Below are 20,271 nucleotides of genomic sequence, written 5' to 3' on the forward strand. Positions count from 1 at the left end.
ACACTAATTACCAGTTGTTAGATTTGCTCATGACAATGTATTGATAAGACACTTCTGAAAAGATGAGATCAAGTACCATAATGAAATAATTAGGCTTTTGATGCAACCCTACACATCCTGCTGCTGCCCTAGTCAGCATATTAACCTTTCTGGAATTACAACATATATTTTCCTTCAACAACTGGATTCCCCACCCCCCCCCCCCACCCCCCCCCTGCAACTGAAATCAAACAGAGCTCTGGAATGGAACATTTTGAAATAGGAAATCAATCAATCAATCACAGACCCACAGCAGAATGCATCCAGTTCAAAAGCCTTTGTCAGAAAATGATGAATGACAGCCCAGTGCTAAGTTTGTTGGGGTTTTTTTGTTGTCCTGTGAAAAATGTCACTGCATATAGAGCGTGGCGTTGGCCATGGGAACTCGAGGGACTTCTTAAGAGTCAGATCACAGCCCCAGTCTCCTCTGTGTTGTTACCAGCAGAGCACAAAAGCAGAATGAAAAACTGTGGAGGTGTTTGACAACCAAATGCAGTGGCTCTTAGCATCCCCTGTTCATTACACTGGTAGGTGGATTTATGTGATCCAAATCAGCTGGCTGGACTTAGTCCCTCAGCTAGGGATTTGACAGGAAATACTGTATGGTGCAAGTAAACCCATTATTGCAGTTTCAACTGTTGTGGCAAAACAGTAGCAGTTCTTGTGCTTTTATTAAAAAAAAAATATTTTCAATTAACATTTTTGCAGTAATATAGACAAACCCTTAGTCTGGATCATGCACTTGTCAGTCAAGGTGTTCTTTGAGTTGTGGACCTAAGAAAAGGTGATACCCTGCGCCGTGTCACTTCTCTTCTCAGCTCTTCTGCAATGCTAGAATATTCCCTAATTACAGATTGTAGAAGAAGAGAGATTGCTGTTCCAAGCTTCTTTCTTGCATGTTGGCCAGACAGTGAACTAAAGCAATCAGGTATTGCTTGAGTTTATTAGAAAGGCTTTTTTCTCAGAAGGAGCACTAATGATGGTCTCTGTGTCCTCCACACATCCAGTGTAGTAAGTCTGATCTGAAACTTGGTATCTTTAAGACTTCAACCTTTCTGTCACATTTATTTTAAAAAATGGGAACAGAAGTGCTGGATGACAGAGACTGGAGAATTCTGCAACCCTGGCTGCCAGGCTGAAAAGGACAGCCTTTGCCCTAGATAGTTTCTGTGCTTATAAATGACCACTGTGAGGTGATCTAGTGAGCAAACTCAGGCGTGAGGATTTGTTTAGGGTTACACAAAAGCCATGTGACGAACCTCCAGTAAAGCCCAGGAGCTCCATCCTAACCTTAGTGCTGAACAGGGGAAAAAAGTAAGCTTTCACCTCTCTTGTTTAGAAGAGTATTGGTGGTAACACACAGTTAGAAGTGTGTTGGTGGTGGTGTGAGCTGCGTTTGTGTGCTCACAAAACCAGCAAATGCTCTGTTCATTTGAAAGGCAGTGGTCACCTGGGTACTCTTGCAAAGATTCCTTAAACCATATGCCCAAAGAAGCTTTTGATCTGAGAGCTGGACTCCAGACCTTCAATATGAAAAGTGTGTAAGGATGAGGCACCATTTACTTCTTCACCATACTTATCTGAAAAAAAACAGTAGTGCTGTCCTTTTAGAGGAGGGAAACAGCATACAGTTTTGACTGATTTTGTTCCACCCACAGAATAAAGCAGAAAGTGTCTAGTTAAACACCAATTAAACATTAGGAAATGATGAACTATTCAGAAGAAGAAAATAGGGTCTAGCCAGAAAGAATGTTCCATTTGCTTTGACTTCAGTGGATGGTTCTGGACAAGTGCTTAAAGCCTTTTCCACCTTGATTCCCCTTATAATTAAGATGGGCCTAAAAATATTCAGACATTAATAAAAGGTTATGGCAATTTCCAGATGAAGGTGGGTGTGAGGAGGAAGCAATAATACCTTTGGTTCTCACATCAAGGAATAATAAAGAGATTTAATAAGTCATTGCAAGATAAACATAGAGACAAAATGTGCTTCAGCAGCAGTGGAAAATACTTGTTAGGAGCTGGTCATAGTCATAGAATCATAGAATGGTTTGGGTTGGAAGGGACCTCCAGAGGTCTTCTAGTCCAGCCCTCCTGTGGTGAGCAGGGATATCCCCTGTTAGATGAGGTTGCTCAGAGCCTGTTTGAGCCTGACCTTAAATATCTTCAGGAATGAGACCTTAACTACTTCCCTGGGCAGTTCCAGTGCTCCACTACCCCCATGGTATAGAACTGTCCCTGTAGCAGAGGTGTTCCACTTCCCTGATTATTTTCATGGCCCTCCTCTGGAACCACTCTGTCAGGTCCATGTCCCTCCTGTATTGAGGGCTCCAGAGCTGGGCACAGTTGTCCAGGTGAGGTCTCACCAGAGCAGAGTAAAGTGGCAGAATCACCTCTGTGGGTCTGCTGGCAACATATCTTTTGATGCAGCCCAGGATGTGATTGGCCTTCTGGGCTGCAAGTGCACACTGTTAGCCCATGTTGAGCTTCTCATCCATCAGCACGCCCAAGTTGTTTTCCACAGGGCTGCTTTTTATCACCTGGTCCCCCAGCCTCTATAGATAATGAAGATTGTTCTGACTCAGGTGCAGGACCCTGCACTTGCTCTTGTTGAACCTCATGAGGTTCAGCTGGGCCCACCTCTCCAGCTTCTCCATGTCCTTCTGTGGGACATCCCATCTCTCTAACATATCAAGAGCACCACTCATCTTGGTGTCATCTACAAAGTTGCTGATGGTGCACTTGATCCCACTGTCTATATCATTGATAAAAATACTAAACACTACTGGTCCCAGTGCAGACCCCTGGGGGACAGCATTGTCACTGATCTCCATTTGGACTTTGATCCATTGACCACTACCTTCTGGATGCAACCATCCAGCCAGTTCCTTACCCACTGAACAGTCCACCCATCAAATCCACTTCTCTCCAACTTGTCATCTTTGCATACTTAAATTCAAAATTATTCTCTAGATGCTTACAGAATTAAGCAAGAAGTTCATTTGCCTTTGATACACAGCTGCAGCAGCAAGTCAAGCATGGATCTAGCATGAAGCCTCACTAATACTCCATCAGTTCCAAGAGCTATAGATGTTGTCCAAATGGATGCTTGGCACAGGCTTAGTGTGAGTAGTGGCTCTGGGGAGACAGTCTGGAAGCTGCTTGTTCAAGTTCCCCAAAGGTTATTGGTAGGTCAGAGTAGCTGATACCTGTTTGCTGGCCTGTGTATAAATGAGGTGGCAGTGTAGCTGAGTTCATTGTAAATACATTAGAAGAATAGTGAGACACCTCATTTCTGGCAAGGAACCAGGCAGAGGTCAGCCACGGTGGAGAACTCACCTTGCTGTTGCTCAGAGAGTACAGCATGAGTCATTGCTTCCAAGGCCAGTCAGTCCAGCCCCTCTTCACAGAAGCAGCAGCTTCACTTGAAGAGACATGATGGCCTTCCACTTCCTTGTGCTCTGTAAATCACTGTGTGCATCTGCAGTCATTGTGCATACATGCATGGGCATAATAAAACACAGTGAGACTCCAGACTGCTGTCAGCTAAGCTACCTGCAGACGCATTGAAAGCAGGAGCCTGACAGACATGCTATAGAATTGGAATGGAATGGGATGGGATGGAATGGAATGGAATGGGATGGGATGGAATGGAATGGAATGGAATAGAATAGGATAGAATAGAATAGGATAGAATAGAATAGGATAGAATAGAATTAACCAGGTTGGAAAAGACCTTCGAGATCATCAAGTCCAACCTATCACCCAACACCATCTCATCAACTAAACCATGGCACCAAGTGCCTCATCCAGGCTCTTCTAAACACCTCCAGGGATGGGGACTCCACCACCTCCCTGGGCAGCACATTCCAGTGGCCAGTCTCTCTTGCTCGGAAGAACTTCTTCGTAACATCCAGCCTAAACCTCCCCTGGCACAGCTTGTGACTCTGTCCACTTGTTCTGGTGCTGGTTGCCTGGGAGAAGAGACCAACCCCCACCTGGCTACAACCTCCCTTCAGGGAGTTGTAGACAGCAAGAAGGTCTCCCCTGAGCCTCCTTTTCTCCAGGCTAAGCAACCCCAGCTCCCTCAGCCTCTCCTCACAGGGCTGTGCTCCAGACCCCTCCCCAGCCTTGTTGCCCTTCTCTGGACATGTTCCAGCAACTCAACATCTTTCCTAAACTAAGGAACCCAGAACTGGACATACATGTCTTAACATCTAATACTTCCCCAAAAAGAGATGCACAAGGTAGTATTGCAGGATGTAGTTAGTTACCTTACATGCACACAGCCAAATGCACAGTGCAGCACTTCTCTCCTGAAGCAGTTTGTGTGATTATTGCAGGAATCATTCTGCCTGTTTCTATGGCACAGCCATTTCTGAGGCAGAGCATGATTATTTAATAGTGCACAGACACATGCACAGCAGTTTAGGACAGAAGGTGCCTAAGAATACCTCTGCCAAGTCCTTGTTCAGCCCACACAGTGCATACTATGCAACGTACTACCAGGCCCATATGTTAGTAGCTTGATGTATTGGGGTGTGGGATAAAACAGAAAGAACATGTTGGCTCAGAACCACCATCCAAGTATTTAAATTGTGCCACAAGAGGAGCACTCCTGCAACACTGCAGTATTCACTCAAGGGAACAAATTAACCCTACGTGAGGCAGAGAGGTTCCATTTTGTAGCCCTAAGTGAATTGTCCTCACAATTCTCTAGTGAAGATAAGTTTGAAGGTTGTACTCCTCCTTTGGACATAGAGCTGTGTTTCTGTCAACCTTGAAATGACTCCAGGCAGAGGCCTTTCTTGAATGTTCTGCTATAAAAGCCTTATTTTGCTCAATGTCCTGATAGTTGGTGGTCTATGCTTGCTGACTGTAGACCTGCTGTGAGATAGTCAGGCTGTTCATAGGGTTAGCAGGTGGAGTGTACCCTGCCAGAGGCAGAGATGCTGTGATTCCAGGTCTGCAGGTCCTTCTGTTCTGCACACAGAAAGTGGAAAAACAAACCAAAAGAGCTGTCCAGACTTTGCATGCAAATGGAGTAGTCCTAGAGTCAAGCACTTTATGTATCATTTCTGTAAAGTAAAGCATGTAAAGAATGCCAGAGCAGGCAGTTTCACAGTCACCCAGTGACCTGATTTGCCCCATCACTGAATTAGGTATAAACCTCAAAGCAATGTGATGTACTTCATAGGACTTCATGTGTTTCCTTCTGGATTCTCTGGAGGTTCTTCTGCCACATGCTCTTGAACCTGTGTGAGCAGAATTCATAGGGATGGGAGGGTGGAGCAGTCCTGTGGAGTGACAACTCCCAAGTGCTCAGCCACCTGCTTCCCCTGCAGACTGGGAGCTTACAGACCCTGCTGCCTAGTGGAAGCCTGATCTTCTGGGGCTGCCTCTCCCATACCAGGCAAATTCATTCTGTATTTCTGTGGAAGGGGAAATGAGTGCTGCTTTTCTGTCTGCCATCCTCTGTGGGAGGTGGAACCAGTTTGTGGCAATGACACCACTTACCAGACTTGTATGGATTGGGCATTTCCGAACTGTGTTTTGCTTCTACCATGAACTTCAGAAATGATGCAGCTGCAGACAGCTTCACATCCCACATTACAGGCAAATCTCTTCTGGAGCGAGGGTTGACTCACTCTGTTTTGGAAGATGCAGCCTACCTGCCACAGACGTGAGCTCAACCATAGAAGCAATGTTGTTGGAAAGACTCCTTGGACCTTGCCTTTAATGCTTTTCTTCTCTCCCAGCAGTGCGCAAAGGGTACAGGATCCAGACCGACAAGGAAAGGGACTCCATGAAGGTGCTGTACTATGTCGAGAAAGAACTGGCTCAGTTTGACCCAGCCAGGAGGATGCGAGAACGATGTGAGGAGCAAGCATGGCTTGATTTATTGTTTTCACAGAATCATAGAATCAGTAAGGTTGGAAAAGAACTCGGAGATCACCAAGTCCAACTAATCACCCAACACCTCATGACCAACTAAACCATGGCTTCAAGTGCCACATCCAATCCCCTCTTGAACATCTCCAGGGACAGTGACTCCACCACCTCCCTGGGCAGCACATTCCAATGGCCAATTACTCTTTCTGGGAATAACTTTCTCCTCACCTCCAGCCTAAACTTCCCCTGGCACAGCTTGAGACTGTGTCCTCTTGTTCTGGTGCTGATTGCCTGGGAGAAGAGACCAAGCCCCCAGCTGGCTACAACCTCCCTTCAGGTAGTTGTAGACAGCAAAGAGGTCTCCTCTGAGCCTCCTCTTCTCCAGGCTAAACACCCACAGCTCCCTCAGCCTCTCCTCACAGGGCTTGTGGGTGAGACCTCTCCCCAGCTTCATTGCCCTTCTCTGGACACGTTCAAGTGTCTCAATATCCTTCTGAAACTGAAGGGCCCAGAGCTGGACACAGGACTCAAGGTGTGGCCTAACCAGTGCTGAGTACAGGGGCTGAATAACTTCCCTGCTTTTGTTGGCCACACTATTCTTGATGCAGGCCAGGATGCCATTGGCCTTCTTGGCCACCTGGGCACACTGCTGGCTCATGTTCAGCCTACTCTCAACCAGTACCTCCAGGTCCTTTTCTGGCTGGCTGCTCTCCAGCCACTCTGATCCCAGTGACCTGAAAAAGACTGCAAATTCGTAGTGAAAAGTTCACCACCTTTGCCTTAGAGACAGCTGCTAGGATGTGGTGTCCAGGATATGCTACTTGGGGCAGATAAATCTAGAGTCTGGGCATCTACAGGTATATGTTCTGATTTCAAAGACCTGTTTCTTACTATATCATCCTTAATTAGAGCTAACGAGGTGAGGGATAATCGGATGCTCATGAAGTTGTCCACTCAGATAATGAAACTTTTGGATCATTACCATCTGAAAAGCCAGATCCATACTCCTGCCTTCTACAGACTGTAGTGTGATAAAAGCTGGCATTTTTAATTCACAATTTCTCTGTCTTGCAGTGTGATGCCTGTAAATGCCCAGCATGGTAAAGCAGGAGAGGGATGATTTTATTGAAAGTGTGTATTGTGGGCTTCAATGACCACAGTGTGGTTTAAAGGATGCAGAAAGATAGTTTGGAATATCTGTTGCCCTGCAACAGAGGAGAGACTATAAGAAAGACTAAAGAAACCAGGGCATCATGAGATTTTGACATGCTGGTCAACATAAGATCACACAAGTACTGGTGGCTTGGCAGTCAGGCAACTGGAGGTGAATGTGAGGAGGGTGGTGAACAGGGACATGATGCAAACTCAGGACTGAGCTGCCATGTGGAACTCCTCACTATCTCCAGATAGCCTCTTGCAAGCTTTATTTCCCTAAATAAAGGCTGAAGCTGAGCTTAATAGGTGTCAGAATACAAGCCTAAGTGAGGATCCATATTAGGTGGCAGAGGTACAGAGGTGAGGCAAGGTATGTGCATGAGGGGGGCTTGCAGTGCTGCTCTTTGTCCCCTCCTGCTCTGTGTGAGAACAGCAGTGGTCTGGGGGCTGGATTGCTCCAGGCACCAGCCAACTCATGCAGAGCTAGCCCATATTAGACACTGGTGGAGGCTCGTTTAAAAGAGATGCATGAGATCCTGCAAATGGGTGAAGGTAAGGCTTTAAGGAATGACAGCACATCAAAGCTCTGCTCAGATTAGGCATAACTAACAAATCATATATACTTCTAAAATAGTCATTGCTGAGCACACTGTATTCTCCACCCACAAGATTTGCTATAAAAAGACCTCTCCACATTGGTATATCAGGCCTCCAGATGTCAATGTGCTTGACAGGGTAGAGACTGACAGTGATTCAGACAGTCTATTATTTTTTTCTCTAATCTCTTTTTCCTTTTTTACTTTATTTTTTGTAGGGGTGTGGTTCAGTTTTAGCTGGGCAATTTAGGCCAAATCCAGAGCCAGCCTGTCTCACACCAAGAAAGGGGGAGGTGGCACAACTGTTGTGATGATGTTCTACCAAGCTCAGTGCCCACCTCCTGAGGACAGGCAGCTCAAATGTGTTACTGTTGCAGGGCTGAATGGGGATTTCTGCATGAAGTCAGTTACCTGGGACACAGGCACCTGATGCCATTTGTGATACCCTTACAATAGCCCAGCTGGCTGCCAGCTAGCAGTTCAGAAGCGCTGTAAGTCTGACAGCAGCTCTGTGGTCATGCTAAGCCCAAGGAGTCTTGGGCAGGATCAATCAAGGGTTTGGAACGGGCCCTTGGATTCTGTTTTGATTTATTCCTAGCAGAGGAGGGCTCAGCCTTTTTATGTAGAAGCTGCAGCTAGGTTCAGCACAGCCTTCCTGTACTCTTCTCCCTCCTCACACATTCTGTCGAGCGGTGCCTGTCTCACCTCTTTCCCGCCACCTCCCCTACAGACAACAACACCATCTCCGAGCTCAGCTCTTTGCACGAAGAGGACTTGAATTTTCGGCAGCCCTACCGCCAGTCGCGAAGGAAACCTCTGCCTCCTGCAGAGGACCTGGATGGGGATCCTGAATACTGGGCAGGGATGATGGGCGGGGGCAGCACCTCGAGAGCGCCCGCGGTCTCCGACTACAGAGATGAACGGGACAGTTTCCGGCACAGGTGAGGAGTGCCACACCGGGAGGCAGCTGTATCTGGTGGAGCAGTAAGGGAAGGAGAAAGGACAGATGGACTGCTGGCTCTTCTTTGTTTTCTGCTGCTCTGATTCTGCTTAGCAGGACACAGGGGTTTGAGAGAAATGTGAAATCTGGAGAGGTCATTAGATGAAGCTGAAATGAATCTGAGTCCCACAAGCCTGCTGAAGCCTACCCAGCTGGGCAGAGCTAGGTACTAGTCCCATTCCTGGTGGGTTGTAAAAGTGAGATCAGTAGGAAACCAAGCTGCCCTTCCCAGAGTTCTCTTTTGAGATTTGTTCCTTACCTCTCCAGCACTTCCCACTAGTGCTGTGCTTTATTAGGAGTCACACTCTGATCTTTGGTGCAGCAAGACCTGTACTCCAGGCATACTTTTGGTGCCTAGAAGAGCACATTTCCTCACATACCAGCAGCCAAGTCTCCCAAAAGCAATGGCAGGAACTTTCTTCCCTCTGTGCAGGGCTGTTGTGCCAGCTCACTCTTGAAAGCTACTTCAAAATAACCCTGCTGTGAGCTTCTGTAGCCAGGTTCTTAGGTTTTGCTGGCGGAATATACTCCTACAAGCTTTGAGGCCAAGGAGAAGCAAATCCAGCCACCAATACTGGAGTACAAGGGAGATGCACTCTGAGGTAGCATTAGGCCTGTAGAGTACAAGCTATCCATGCTGAGCTGCCTTTACAGTCAGTAAAAAGAAGTAGGGATTCAGAGGACCGGATAGATACCTGCCTACAGAAGATGATGAAAATGGGTTAGATGATTCATGTTTGAGGAATGCCTCCATTGTCTGTGAAGGCAGCCAAGGGGATGAATGTAGCTGAATTGCACCCTTTTAACATTGCCTCTTCCCCCCTCCAGCCAGGAGAGATCCAAGTCGGAGATGCTGTCCCGTAAGAGTTTCTCGGTGGGAGTGCCGGCCGTCTCTATGGACGAGCTGGCAGCCTTTGCGGAGTCCTACGGCCAGCGGCTGCGTCGGGCTGAGAGCCAGGAAACTCGGCGTTTCGAGCGCTCGGAGTCGCATGGCGGCCGTGGTGGAGGGCTGCCCCGCCAGGACAGCTCCTTGGAGGAGTACTACAGCAAGCGTAGCAGAGGGAACCGAGAGCTGCTGACGGACTCGGATCGGGGCTGGTCCTACAGCCCACCCCGCAGACGGGCCCACGAGGAGAAGCACCTGCCCAGGCTGGTGAGCCGGACTCCCGGAGGCAGCCAGAAGTATGACCACTCCTACCTCAGCAGTGTCTTGGAGAGGAAGTCCCGGAGCTATGATGAGAGCAGTGACCATTGTGAAACCCCCACAAAGCTGAGCTCACAGCCCAGCCAGAGAGGAGGGGGAACATACTATGCCTGGTCACCACCCTCTACCTACAAAGCTGAGAAGTCGCAGCAGCAGTCACAGAAGCCACCACCAGCGCCTCAGCAGGAGGAAGAGGAAGACACCCTGCCCCCATACAGCGAGAGGGAGCTGAGCCGAGGCCCTTCCTATAGGTCCAGGGAGCAGGCCTACCTCAATGCCTCTGAGAAGAAGAGGAAAAAGGACCCCAAGAAAACAGTAAGGGCATGTCTGGTGCTGCTGATCCAAATAGGCTGAGTGGGATGCCATCAGGCAGGGGTTACAAACCAGAGTTCATGGGAAAGGGGGCTCTCCAGTAGAGGCTGTGTGTGTGAGAAACCCCAGATAAGGGGAGCTACTGTAACAAGAGGGTAGTCACTGTGGGTGTTGCAGACCAGAAAGGGAAGTAGCTCCTACAGAGGACTTCATGATAGAGAGGCGAGCAAGATGTGCCTGCAATTGGGGAGGTAAGAGATGGTTTTGGTTTCTGTGGCCTGGTGATCCAAGGAAGCGGGAGTTTATCTAGGGTTTTGGAGGATCACGGTAGGGAAGAGACCTTTCTCAGGGCTTACAGAAATGACAGGGCATTGCTTTAGCTTTGGCACTTGTTAAGGCAGGATTGAGAGGCTTTGTTCTTCTGGACTGGGGCAAAGCTAGTAGCAAGGTGTGGTATAGGAGATTTTGTCCTTCTGGAAGGGGTGAGATATAGGCTCCAGTGGGTGCATTCCCATGGGCAAGTGTGAGGCCAGGCACACCAAAAGCATTCCTCACACAGGTTACCAGGAAGTGCAAAGCATCCTACCACAGTCTGGGCTAGTGAGAACTGCTGAGTTCATGGTTGTTAGGGAAAGGGAGCTGGCTGAAGACTGCTCTGTAGAGCAGCTTGGCTGTTAGGCCAGTGCTCAGGTGGCATGTGTGAGGAAGTGGGTGCAAGAAGACAAAGCTGTTGCTGTTCAGTTGTATCTCTATCAAAGCTATGTCTATCTCTTTGTTCCATAGGAGCTTTCTTGACATTCACATCTTCTCTTTTTCCTCTCAGAATGATTTCCCAACAAGGATGTCCCTTGTGGTTTGAAGTTACTGTGGGCATGTCATGTTGATGGGCTGGACACCATGAGGTGACTGCAGTGGAAGAGATACGGAGCAACATGCAAGACAAGCCTCTGTGAACCTTCGCAGCCGTCAGTTGTGGACTGTTCCAGTTGTTTGCTTCTTCAGGGGAGCAGAGGCTTTGATAAGCGATGGACTCCCATGAACAGCTCTTGGTCTCAGAGGCTCTGGGAGTCTGCCAGGAAAATGAGGCAGGGCTCTCTTTGGCACCCCATTTTCCAGTGCCCTCCATTCTGCACTGGAAGGCAGCCACATCCCTGCTGTCACTACAGCCCTGAACTGTTATAAGCAAGTCTGCCTTTGTGCCTCTTGCCCTGTCTCATCTGCAGAGGCCTGTGTGCATACTGCTTGCTCTCTCTCTGTTCTCTTTTGGATCAAAATTGTCTTCATACTTCGAGCCTTGTCTCTATCATCCCCATACTGGGAGGAGGCCTTGTTCTTACAGCTGCTGACTGCCTCCAGCTGATTGGGCCTTAAATTGTGAAGGAAAATCTACATCCTTTCAGACACCATAAAAAAGGACTGATGAGGTATTACTTTGGCAAGGGCTGAACAGAGAGAGAGACAATTATGAGCTGGTTTGTTCAATATATTAAGTTCTGTTCATAGTGTGATGAGAGTTGCAGGTGAGGTTGGTGTATTGTTTTGAAAGTGGATCAAAGTAGCTTTTATTGTAATGAGAGCATGATGTGTTTTCCCCATCCTGACTGTGATTTGTTTTGATACAGTTGCACTTTCTTGCAGCTGAACTATGACCCTGTAGAGCTTCACGCTACACTATCTACTCCATTGTATCATAAGCGGTGCTCTGGCCCTGCTGGCGCTCTGCTTCCATGTCTGCATCGTGAGTGGCCTTTTTGTTTTAAAGAAGGTAAAAAAGCAAAGTCTTATTGAGAGGGCAGCTGCAGATCTTCATTCTGTGCTACTGGTGTTGGTCCTTTCTGGTGTTTGTTCCCAGACACTGGACAGTAACAGCAGTGGAAAAGGCATTAACACTGCAGGTGAACACAAGCATTGAAAGTCGGCTTTCTCACTTAAACCCATTTAATTCACTTCACTGGGGATGTGGTTTTAGTGGCTGTTATCTCAGGAACAGCTGAGTTCAGAGGTGAGTGCTTCACTCCATTTGGCAGCCTGACATTGTGGTTTTCATAGGGTATAATGCAGTCATGTAATTTTTAGCTGCTGAAATCTGAAATATGAGGGAAGACAATGAGAACATTTTAAGGTCCAGTATTGTGATCCCTATTGCACCTAAAATCAACTTAGTACCCTCTGGAATGCCATCTCTGTTGTTACTCTGGAAATCTGGGGAGCTGTCTGGCCTCAGGTTCTCACTCTGGCAATACTGTTTTGAACACCTGTGTTAACAGCACTGTGGTTCTCCATGGAAATGATGATTCATTTCTGTATCACTCCTTTGCCAGCTCACCAGGAATGGTCAGAGGAGAGTAATGTCCATACTTTTCATGGGCAGTGCAGTTTTGATGGTAGCAGGTGAATTGATAAATGCATGTCTTGTTTCTCTTCTCATGCTCCTTCAGCATGAAGGGAGATTGTAGCCTGGTGGGGGTTGGTCTCTTCTTCCAGGCAACCAGCACCAGACCAAGAGGACACAGTCTCAAGCTGTGCCAGGGGAGGTTTAGGCTGGATGTTAGGAAGAAATTCTTCACAGAAAGTGATTTGCCATTGGAATGTGCTGCTCAGGGAGGTGGTAGAGTCACCATCACTGGAGGTGTTCAAGAGGAGACTGGATGAGGCATTTGATACCATGGTTTAGTTGGTTAGATGTTGTTGGGTGATAGGTTGAACTCGATGATCTTGAAGGTCTTTTCCAACCTGGTTAATTCTATTTTATTCTGTTCCTACCAGCAGACCCAGCAAACGTTTTGTGTAGGAATGTGAAAGTGCATCTGCGGCAGTGACTGTGTCAGAAAGGGGCCAAACCGGTGATTTAACGGTCTCTGAAGAGCAGTACCTTGTAAATCATACTGAAAGTCAGAGTGTCAATATCTCTTCCTCATTTAGGTTATGTCTGTCCCTTATCTCAGCCACTGTAGTTTATTTGGTCAAGTCCTCAGGAATGAGTTGTGTGGATCAAAAATACAAGCCTTCCCCTCACTTGCTGGGATCAGCTTTGTTTGCTTGATGCTGGTCCCTGGGGCATTTGTACACTACGTGCAAGAAGTTGCCTTTTATTTATCCAGTTTATGAATAGGTAGGTGGGAGTTGAGTCTCTTAAGGAAACGTGTAGAAACAAGGGTTCCTAAGAACCACCCAACATTCCTTCTGAATCCAAGTACCTGGAAAAGTATTGAAAGTTTTATGGGTAATGATTCTGTGAGTGCTACCCGGTGATAAAAAGCTCAGCCTCAAACAACAGAGTGTGTCTTACTTAAATCCCTGAAGCTGGGTCTGGGCAGCACCTATCAGTTGGCTCCACCTTACTCAGGTAGTGATAGGACTAGGGGGAATGGAATGAAGCTGGAGGTGGGGAGATTCAGGCTGGATGTGAGGAGGAAGTTCTTCACCATGAGAGTGGTGAAGCCCTGGAATGGGTTGTCCAGGGAGGTGTTGAGGCCCTGTCCCTGGAGGTGCTTAAGCCCAGGCTGGATGAGAATCTGTCCAGCCTGATCTAGTGTGGGGTGTCCCTGCCCATGGCAGGGGGGTTGGAACTAGATGATCCTTGTGGTCCCTTCCAACCCTGATTGATACTATGATATTCTTAAAATTTAGATTCCCTCCTCCCTACTGAAATCTGAAAGACTTTTCAGTCACTGATAACCTCTTGTCTTCAGGCTGGTTTTGGTTTTCTTCATTTTAAACAGTGTGTGCAGCAGCACCGAGTGGACCAAATCAAAAAGGTGAGAGGTGACATAGAGATTCCATCTCTGTAATTACACAACCCTGATGACATGTGTGACTCTTGGCAGAGAGGGCCAGAAGGTGATGGAGAGGCTGTGAGGAGCCTCCTGTTTCAGAAGAGAAGTAATGGTTTTTGTCTGTGCCATCTCTCAGAACACCTGCAGATGCTGGCACTGGAAAATAACGAGCCTGGTTATTACAGTCTCAAGTTCTAATTTTCCAGTAATCAGTTTTTGTTGCTGACATAAAATTAAAATCCTTTTCATAGAGGATATGGTTGCCTGGGTTATCATAGTATCAGTCAGGGCTGGAAGGGACCACAGGGATCACTAGTTCCAACCCCCTTGCCATGGGCAGGGACACCTCACACTGGATCAGGCTGGCCAGAGCCTCATCCAGCCTGGTCTTAAACACCTCCAGGGATGATGCCCCACCCACCTCCCTGGACAACCCATTCCAGGGCTTCACCACTCTCATGGGGAAGAACTTCCTTCTCACATCCAGCCTGAATCTCCCCACCTCCAGCTTCATTCCATTCCCCTAGTCCTATCACTACCTGAGATCCTGAGAAGTCCCTCCCCAGCCTTCTTGTAGGCCCCCTTTAGATACTGGAAGGCCACAATAAGGTCATCTTGAAGCCTTCTCTTTTCCAGACTGAACAGCCTCAACTCCTTCAGTCTGTCCTCATAGGAGAGGTGCTTCAGCCCTCTGATCATCCCTGTGGCCCTTCTCTGGACACTTTCCAGCACCTCCAGGTTCCTCTTGTAATAGGGGCTCCAGAACTGGAGGCAGTACTGCAGATGGTGTCTCACCAGAGCTGAGTAGAGGGGGAGGATCACCTCCCTTGACCTGCTGGCCACACTTCTCCTGATGCAGCCCAGGATCTGATTGGCTTTCTGAGCTGCAAGTGCACACTGAGAGCTCATGTTGAGCTTCTCCACCAGCATCCCCAAGTCTCTCTCCTCAGGGCTGCTTTCCAGCCAGTCACTGCCCAGCCTGGATTTGTGCCTGTGGTTGCCTTGACCCAGATGCAGGACCCTGCACTTGGTCTTGTTGAACCTCATGAGGTTGGCTTGTGCCCACCTCTCCAGCCTGTCAAGATCCGTCTGGATGGCCTCCCTTATGTCAAGGACATGATGGTCTTGTGGCTTTAAAATGAAGCATCGCAACAGTGACTTGCTAAGAAGACAGTGAGATGCTGAGTAAATTCTGTTAACAAAAATAAAAGGAACCCCTAGATCAGGCATCATCAGTAAACTTGGCTGTGTTGTCAGAAATGTGATCTGGGCTACTGAAAAAAAAATTGACATAATGGAATGGGAAAATAAATACCAATGGTGATGACTTCTCAATAATCCCCTTATGCCTTTCAAGTACATTGTAAACAGTGCAGTGGGTGGCTGCAGTGTGAATATCCTCACACCACTCCATTTCCATGGAAATGGACAAGTAACAAAACTAGCACTTCAAATACTTGAAAAATGTGAGAAGCTCCAACGTACATCACTTGAGACAGTCAGCCAGAACTGATTCAAGTCTTTGTTCTGGCATATGCAGACTGGAACTGTAAGCATCCCAGCCTTTGGTACTGTTAATAAGTCAGAGAAGGCCATCAGCAGCATGCCCCGGGCCTACCTCACCTTCCCTGCACCCAGCATTGGCAGCTCTGTGTGCTGAATTTTCCTAAGAGGTCCCAGCTCCTGTTCTGATGTCTCTGAGTCCCTCTCTAACTCACTTAATTGTAGGTCTCATTCTGGCTTGTGACTTTGGGTACCTGCTGCCCCTGGATTAGCAGTTATGCTGTTTTCCTAACATTTTCCAACAACCCACCTCTAGGTTGACAAAAACAGTTGTCATAAGAGACATGATTTTGCAATGGCTAAAGAGACTTTTACATGCCAGCCCTGTTGAGTCAGCTAAAACTGGCCAGAGAAATTTGTGGGAGTAGTAAAGAAAGTGTTGAGCATTTCAAGAGGGAACCTTTTTGCAGGGAGGAAGGAAGGGACATTATCAGAGCATTTTTTTCCAGGGACTTTCAGAAGAGTTAGCCACACATGGATACCACCCCTGGGCTGTGACCAGCTTCCTCCAATAACATTGATGTGAGATGGCACAGAAGAGCTTTGCTTGGTCAAGTTGCTGGCCTGCTCCTGCAGTTCCAGGTTGTCTTGAGCAAAGTACCTGCTAATTAATTCTCCATATATTCAAAAAGGACAGTGTCTCTTTTGAACTAAGGTCCCTCCAAAAGCTTCTTCCCTAAAGAGAGGCAGGACAGCCCCTTCCTGGTTTGTACCAATATAGATCCCCGAGAAGGAGCAATCACAGAATGTTTCAGCAGTCAAACCCTGCCATGTGCACACAGCACAATGCTTATCATTCCTGGGCTATTCTGAGAATAATTTCAATGTCATGGAGATGGTTTTGGTGAGAAACTGCTTAGAGCTAGCCTCCTTTTTTGTCCAGGGAGCTTTCACACAAAGATGTGGGTAAGGATCCGTTCTGTGTTACTATGTACAGGGTTTAGGACATGTGGAACAGAAGTTAAAGGGGCTTTAGCTCATTTCCTGGCTAAGTCTGAGAGCAGAGACCTTTGGCATAAGCCAGGTGCTGCAGATCTGCCCCCATGACTCCGGAAATCTCTGTGGTAGAGCACCTCCACAGGGTTATACTGGCCATAGGTACTTTCTGCAACAGCTGTGCAACCATGCTCATTGTCACTTGGGGCTCCTAAAGCTCCTTTCCCATTGCTTGGAAGATCAGAAAGGAGGTCAATTACATAATGTGATGGGACAGCTGTAATTCGTATATGATCTTTAACATCCCAGATGGATTAGAAATAGAAAAATCTTCAAGTTAGCCAATGCTAAAGGAATGAATCTGTGATGAGTCCCATATAAGGTCACTTATGACCTTTGTATTTGCTTTGTGACGTTCACCCCTGCCTGCACAGGGCCTTTGCCAGGAGAGACCTTCACCTCCTTTTCTGCTGGTCATTTATTTGGTCATGCTTGTAATCCTTCTCTGACCCCTTGGCTATTTCCAGTTACCCATCAGCATTGTGCTTAGTGGTTCCAGTCAACTTAGATGCAGAGTGAGTGGTGTTTTGTAGAAAGACATTTTTGCCCCCTATAAAAGTGAAAATTATGTAATACACAAAACACAACCCCCCCATGTCCTTCAGATATTCTCTCAAGCCCAAGCAGAGATGTTAATGGAAACATTTTAAAAATTAAAGCTGATCATAATTTCAAAACAAGTATTGTTTCCAACCCCATGGCAGCAGTCAGAGCTCTGAAGTGCAAACAACAGAAGCAAGCGCATGCAGTGCTCACTGTCCTTGGTGAGGGCTGTGGCGAGAGAGAAGCAGCGTATCATGAGTCATAGAAAGCAAATGGGATTAGCAAAAGATGCCATTAGTTACATTTGAGTTTGAAAGTGTGAAAGTATGACAAAAGAATTTTAAAAGCAAGGTTCAGTTCAAGGAAATAGCAAGGGTTTATGCTCTAATGCCTGGTGCTGGCTCTCCACCTGCTCACTTTACACAGAAAAATTCTGCAAAGCCTCTACTAGTGCTCTGAGAACAGCATGCCTTCTGTGCCCCAAATACCAAAATGAACTCAGAGGTGAAGGAAGCCTCTTGTACATCCCTGTTCCAGGCAGACCAAGTGCAGAGCACCAACACTGTCCCTTCTCATGTGTCCCAACAAACCCCCTTGTTTGTAGAATCTACACAGTGGATAGTCTGGGCTGGGAGCTAGGTGCTCACTGCTGCTGACTTTTCATAGACCCTCATGAAAGCCTCAGCCCAGGGGTATAGTCCTCTTGCTGTTTCTCCATGAACTGGGTTTTTCTGCTGCTGCTCACCCACAACAGATGATTTCCCACACATCATGCAGGGAGTGAGTGGCTTTCTTTGCTGTAGTTGGCTGGGGTTTGTTTGATTGGGTTTTTTTTTTGTTTGTTTAATTTTTACTGGGTTTTTGTTTGCTGTTTGTTTTCTTTTTACTTCAATTGTCCCTCTGATCTGTAGTAAACTTATTTTCTATAAGGGGAAGAGAAGGAAATAACAAATACTCTGTAGAATAAAAATACAACACTTTTATAGCTTTTTGGGACACATCCTCATCTCTAGTTACCAAGCATTTATATATTTGCCATGCTTCCAGTTTCAAAGTTGTTGCTTTGAGTTGTCACCATGGAGAATAAAAGCAGGAAAAGCTACTGCCAATCTGCCTTTTTATTACCCTGCAGTGCACAATTTGCCTGCTTTTTTCCCCAAGAAACCATCAGTTTACACAAGTGATTTTTCAACCCTTTTTTGATTAATGGGTGAAAAACCAAGCATTTTTCTGTGAAGCAGCAGACCCCTTCATATATTTCATACCTAGCTCAGAATGGCATCCTGGCCTGCATCAGGAACAGTGTGGCCAGCAGGAGCAGGGAAGTCATTGTGCCCTGTACTCAGCACTGGTTAGGCCACACCTTGAGTCCTGTGTCCAGTTCTGGGCCACTCAGTTTAAGAAAGGCATTGAGACACTTGAATGTGTTCAGAGAAGGGCAACAAAGCTGGGGAGAGGCCTTGAGCACAGCCCTGTGAGGAGAGGCTGAGGGAGCTGGGGTTGTTTAGCCTGGAGAAGAGGAGGCTCAGGGAAGACCTCATTGCCCTCTACAACTACCTGAAAGGTGGTTGTAGCCAGGTGGGGATTGGTCTCTTCTCCCAGGCAACCAGCACCAGAACAAGAGGACACAGTCTCAAGCTGCACCAGGTGAAGTTTAGGCTGGAGGTGAGGAGAAAGTTCTTCCCTGAGAGAGTCATTTGCCATTGGAATGTGCTGCCCAGGGAGGTGGTGGAATCCCCATCCCTGGAGGTGTTCAAGAGGGGATTGGATGTGGCACTTGGTGCCATGGTTTAGTCATGAGGTCTGTGGTGACAGGTTGGGCTTGATGACCTTTGAGGTCTCTTCCAACCTTGGTGATACTGTGATACTGTGATATATGAGCAGATCCTGCCCAGCATAATTTCATACAAGAAATTCATACGAGAAATCCCCACAAGTATCCTGTGGATCCACACTCCTTCACAGAAAGTAGGAACTCCCTCTTGGTTTTGCAGACCTAGAAACCTTTTCTCTGAGGATTTTATTAGGAAAGTTTATCTTTTCCCTGTAGGTATGTCCTTTCCTTTTGGCACGCTGACCCCTTTGTCCTGATGCCTGCAGTACTCCGGACCAGTGTATTTCACGTTTTATAACAGCTTCATTCAGATCCTGTCTCCACGTTATAAATAATGGATATAAACTGCCACACCGTAGATATAATCTGAACAGCACTTTCATGTTTATATCCGTATCTGCTAGGCATAATCAGCAGCTGGGTGCAGGATGACTGTGCTCAGCTCCCAGCTCTGTTTTGTGTGTTCCAGTGCGAGGCACGTCATCCCTTGGCTCTCCAGGTTCCTCGCAGTGGAAATGAAAGCAATCCAGGGCCACCTGTTTCCTAGGGCAATGCTGGTCAAGCCTCAGCATGCTCAGACCTGCTCTGGATGCCTCTCCTGGATGCTGGGCTGCATCACACTCCCACTTCAATGTTCTGGCTCCACACTGAACTACCCGGCCTGGGTCAGGAACAGTGTGACCAGGAGGAGCAGGGAAGTCATTGTGCCCTGTACTCAGCACTGGTTAGGCCACACCTTGAGTCCTGTGTCCAGTTCTGGGCCCCTCAGTTTAGGAAAGATGTTGAGTTGCTGGAACATGTCCAGAGAAGGGCAACAAAGCTGGAGAGGGGTCTGGAGCACAGCCCTGTGAGGAGAGGCTGAGGGAGCTGGGGTTGCTTAGCCTGGAGAAGAGGAGGCTCAGGGGAGACCTTCTTGCTGTTTCCAACTCCCTGAAGGGAGGTTGTAGCCAGGTGGGGGTTGGTCTCTTCTCCCAGGCAACCAGCACCAGAAGAAGAGGACACAGTCTCAAGCTGTGCCAGGGGAAGTTTAGACTGGAGGGGAGGAGAAAGTTCTTGGCAGAAAGAGTAATTGGCCATTGGAATGTGCTGTCCAGGGAGGTGGTGGAGTCCTCGTTCCTGGAGGTGTTCAAAGAAGGATTGGATGTGGCACTTGGAGCCATGGTTTAGTTAGTCATGAGGTGTTGGGTGATGGGTTGGACTTGATCTCTGAGGTCTTTTCCAACCTTATTGATTCTGTGATTCTATTGCCCATATGGGTAAGCCGAAACTATACACACACACAGATACGCAGACACCCCGCCATGCCCTCCTGTGCTGAGGGGAGGAACGGGAGTCCATTAAACTCCTGCTTCGCCCAAAGA

General features: G+C 47.4%; 1 protein-coding gene across 5 annotated transcripts in view; it reads left to right on the top strand.

Moving 5' to 3' along the window:
* The window catches only part of ILDR2 (immunoglobulin like domain containing receptor 2), a 50,458-nt gene extending 32,399 nt beyond the window's left edge, over positions 1-18,059 (top strand). For 2 of the 5 annotated variants that reach the window (XM_068144682.1, XM_068144684.1), the window contains 4 exons: positions 5,799-5,915; positions 8,413-8,623; positions 9,511-10,201; positions 11,022-18,059. In XM_068144682.1, the coding sequence (XP_068000783.1) occupies positions 5,799-5,915; positions 8,413-8,623; positions 9,511-10,201; positions 11,022-11,057 (1,055 nt within the window). In that variant the 3' untranslated portion in view covers positions 11,058-18,059. Of the gene's footprint in view, positions 1-5,798; positions 5,916-8,412; positions 8,624-9,510; positions 10,241-11,021 lie in introns of those variants that run through there. The other 3 variants (XM_068144683.1, XM_068144685.1, XM_068144686.1) reach the window with 2 other exon arrangements.
* The last annotated feature ends 2,212 nt before the right edge of the window (positions 18,060-20,271 follow it).

The sequence above is a fragment of the Melanerpes formicivorus genome, unplaced genomic scaffold (genome assembly GCF_026170545.1).
Source record: "Melanerpes formicivorus ecotype bairdi unplaced genomic scaffold, bMelFor1.0.p_v2 SCAF_11, whole genome shotgun sequence".
NCBI lineage: Eukaryota > Metazoa > Chordata > Aves > Piciformes > Picidae > Melanerpes > Melanerpes formicivorus.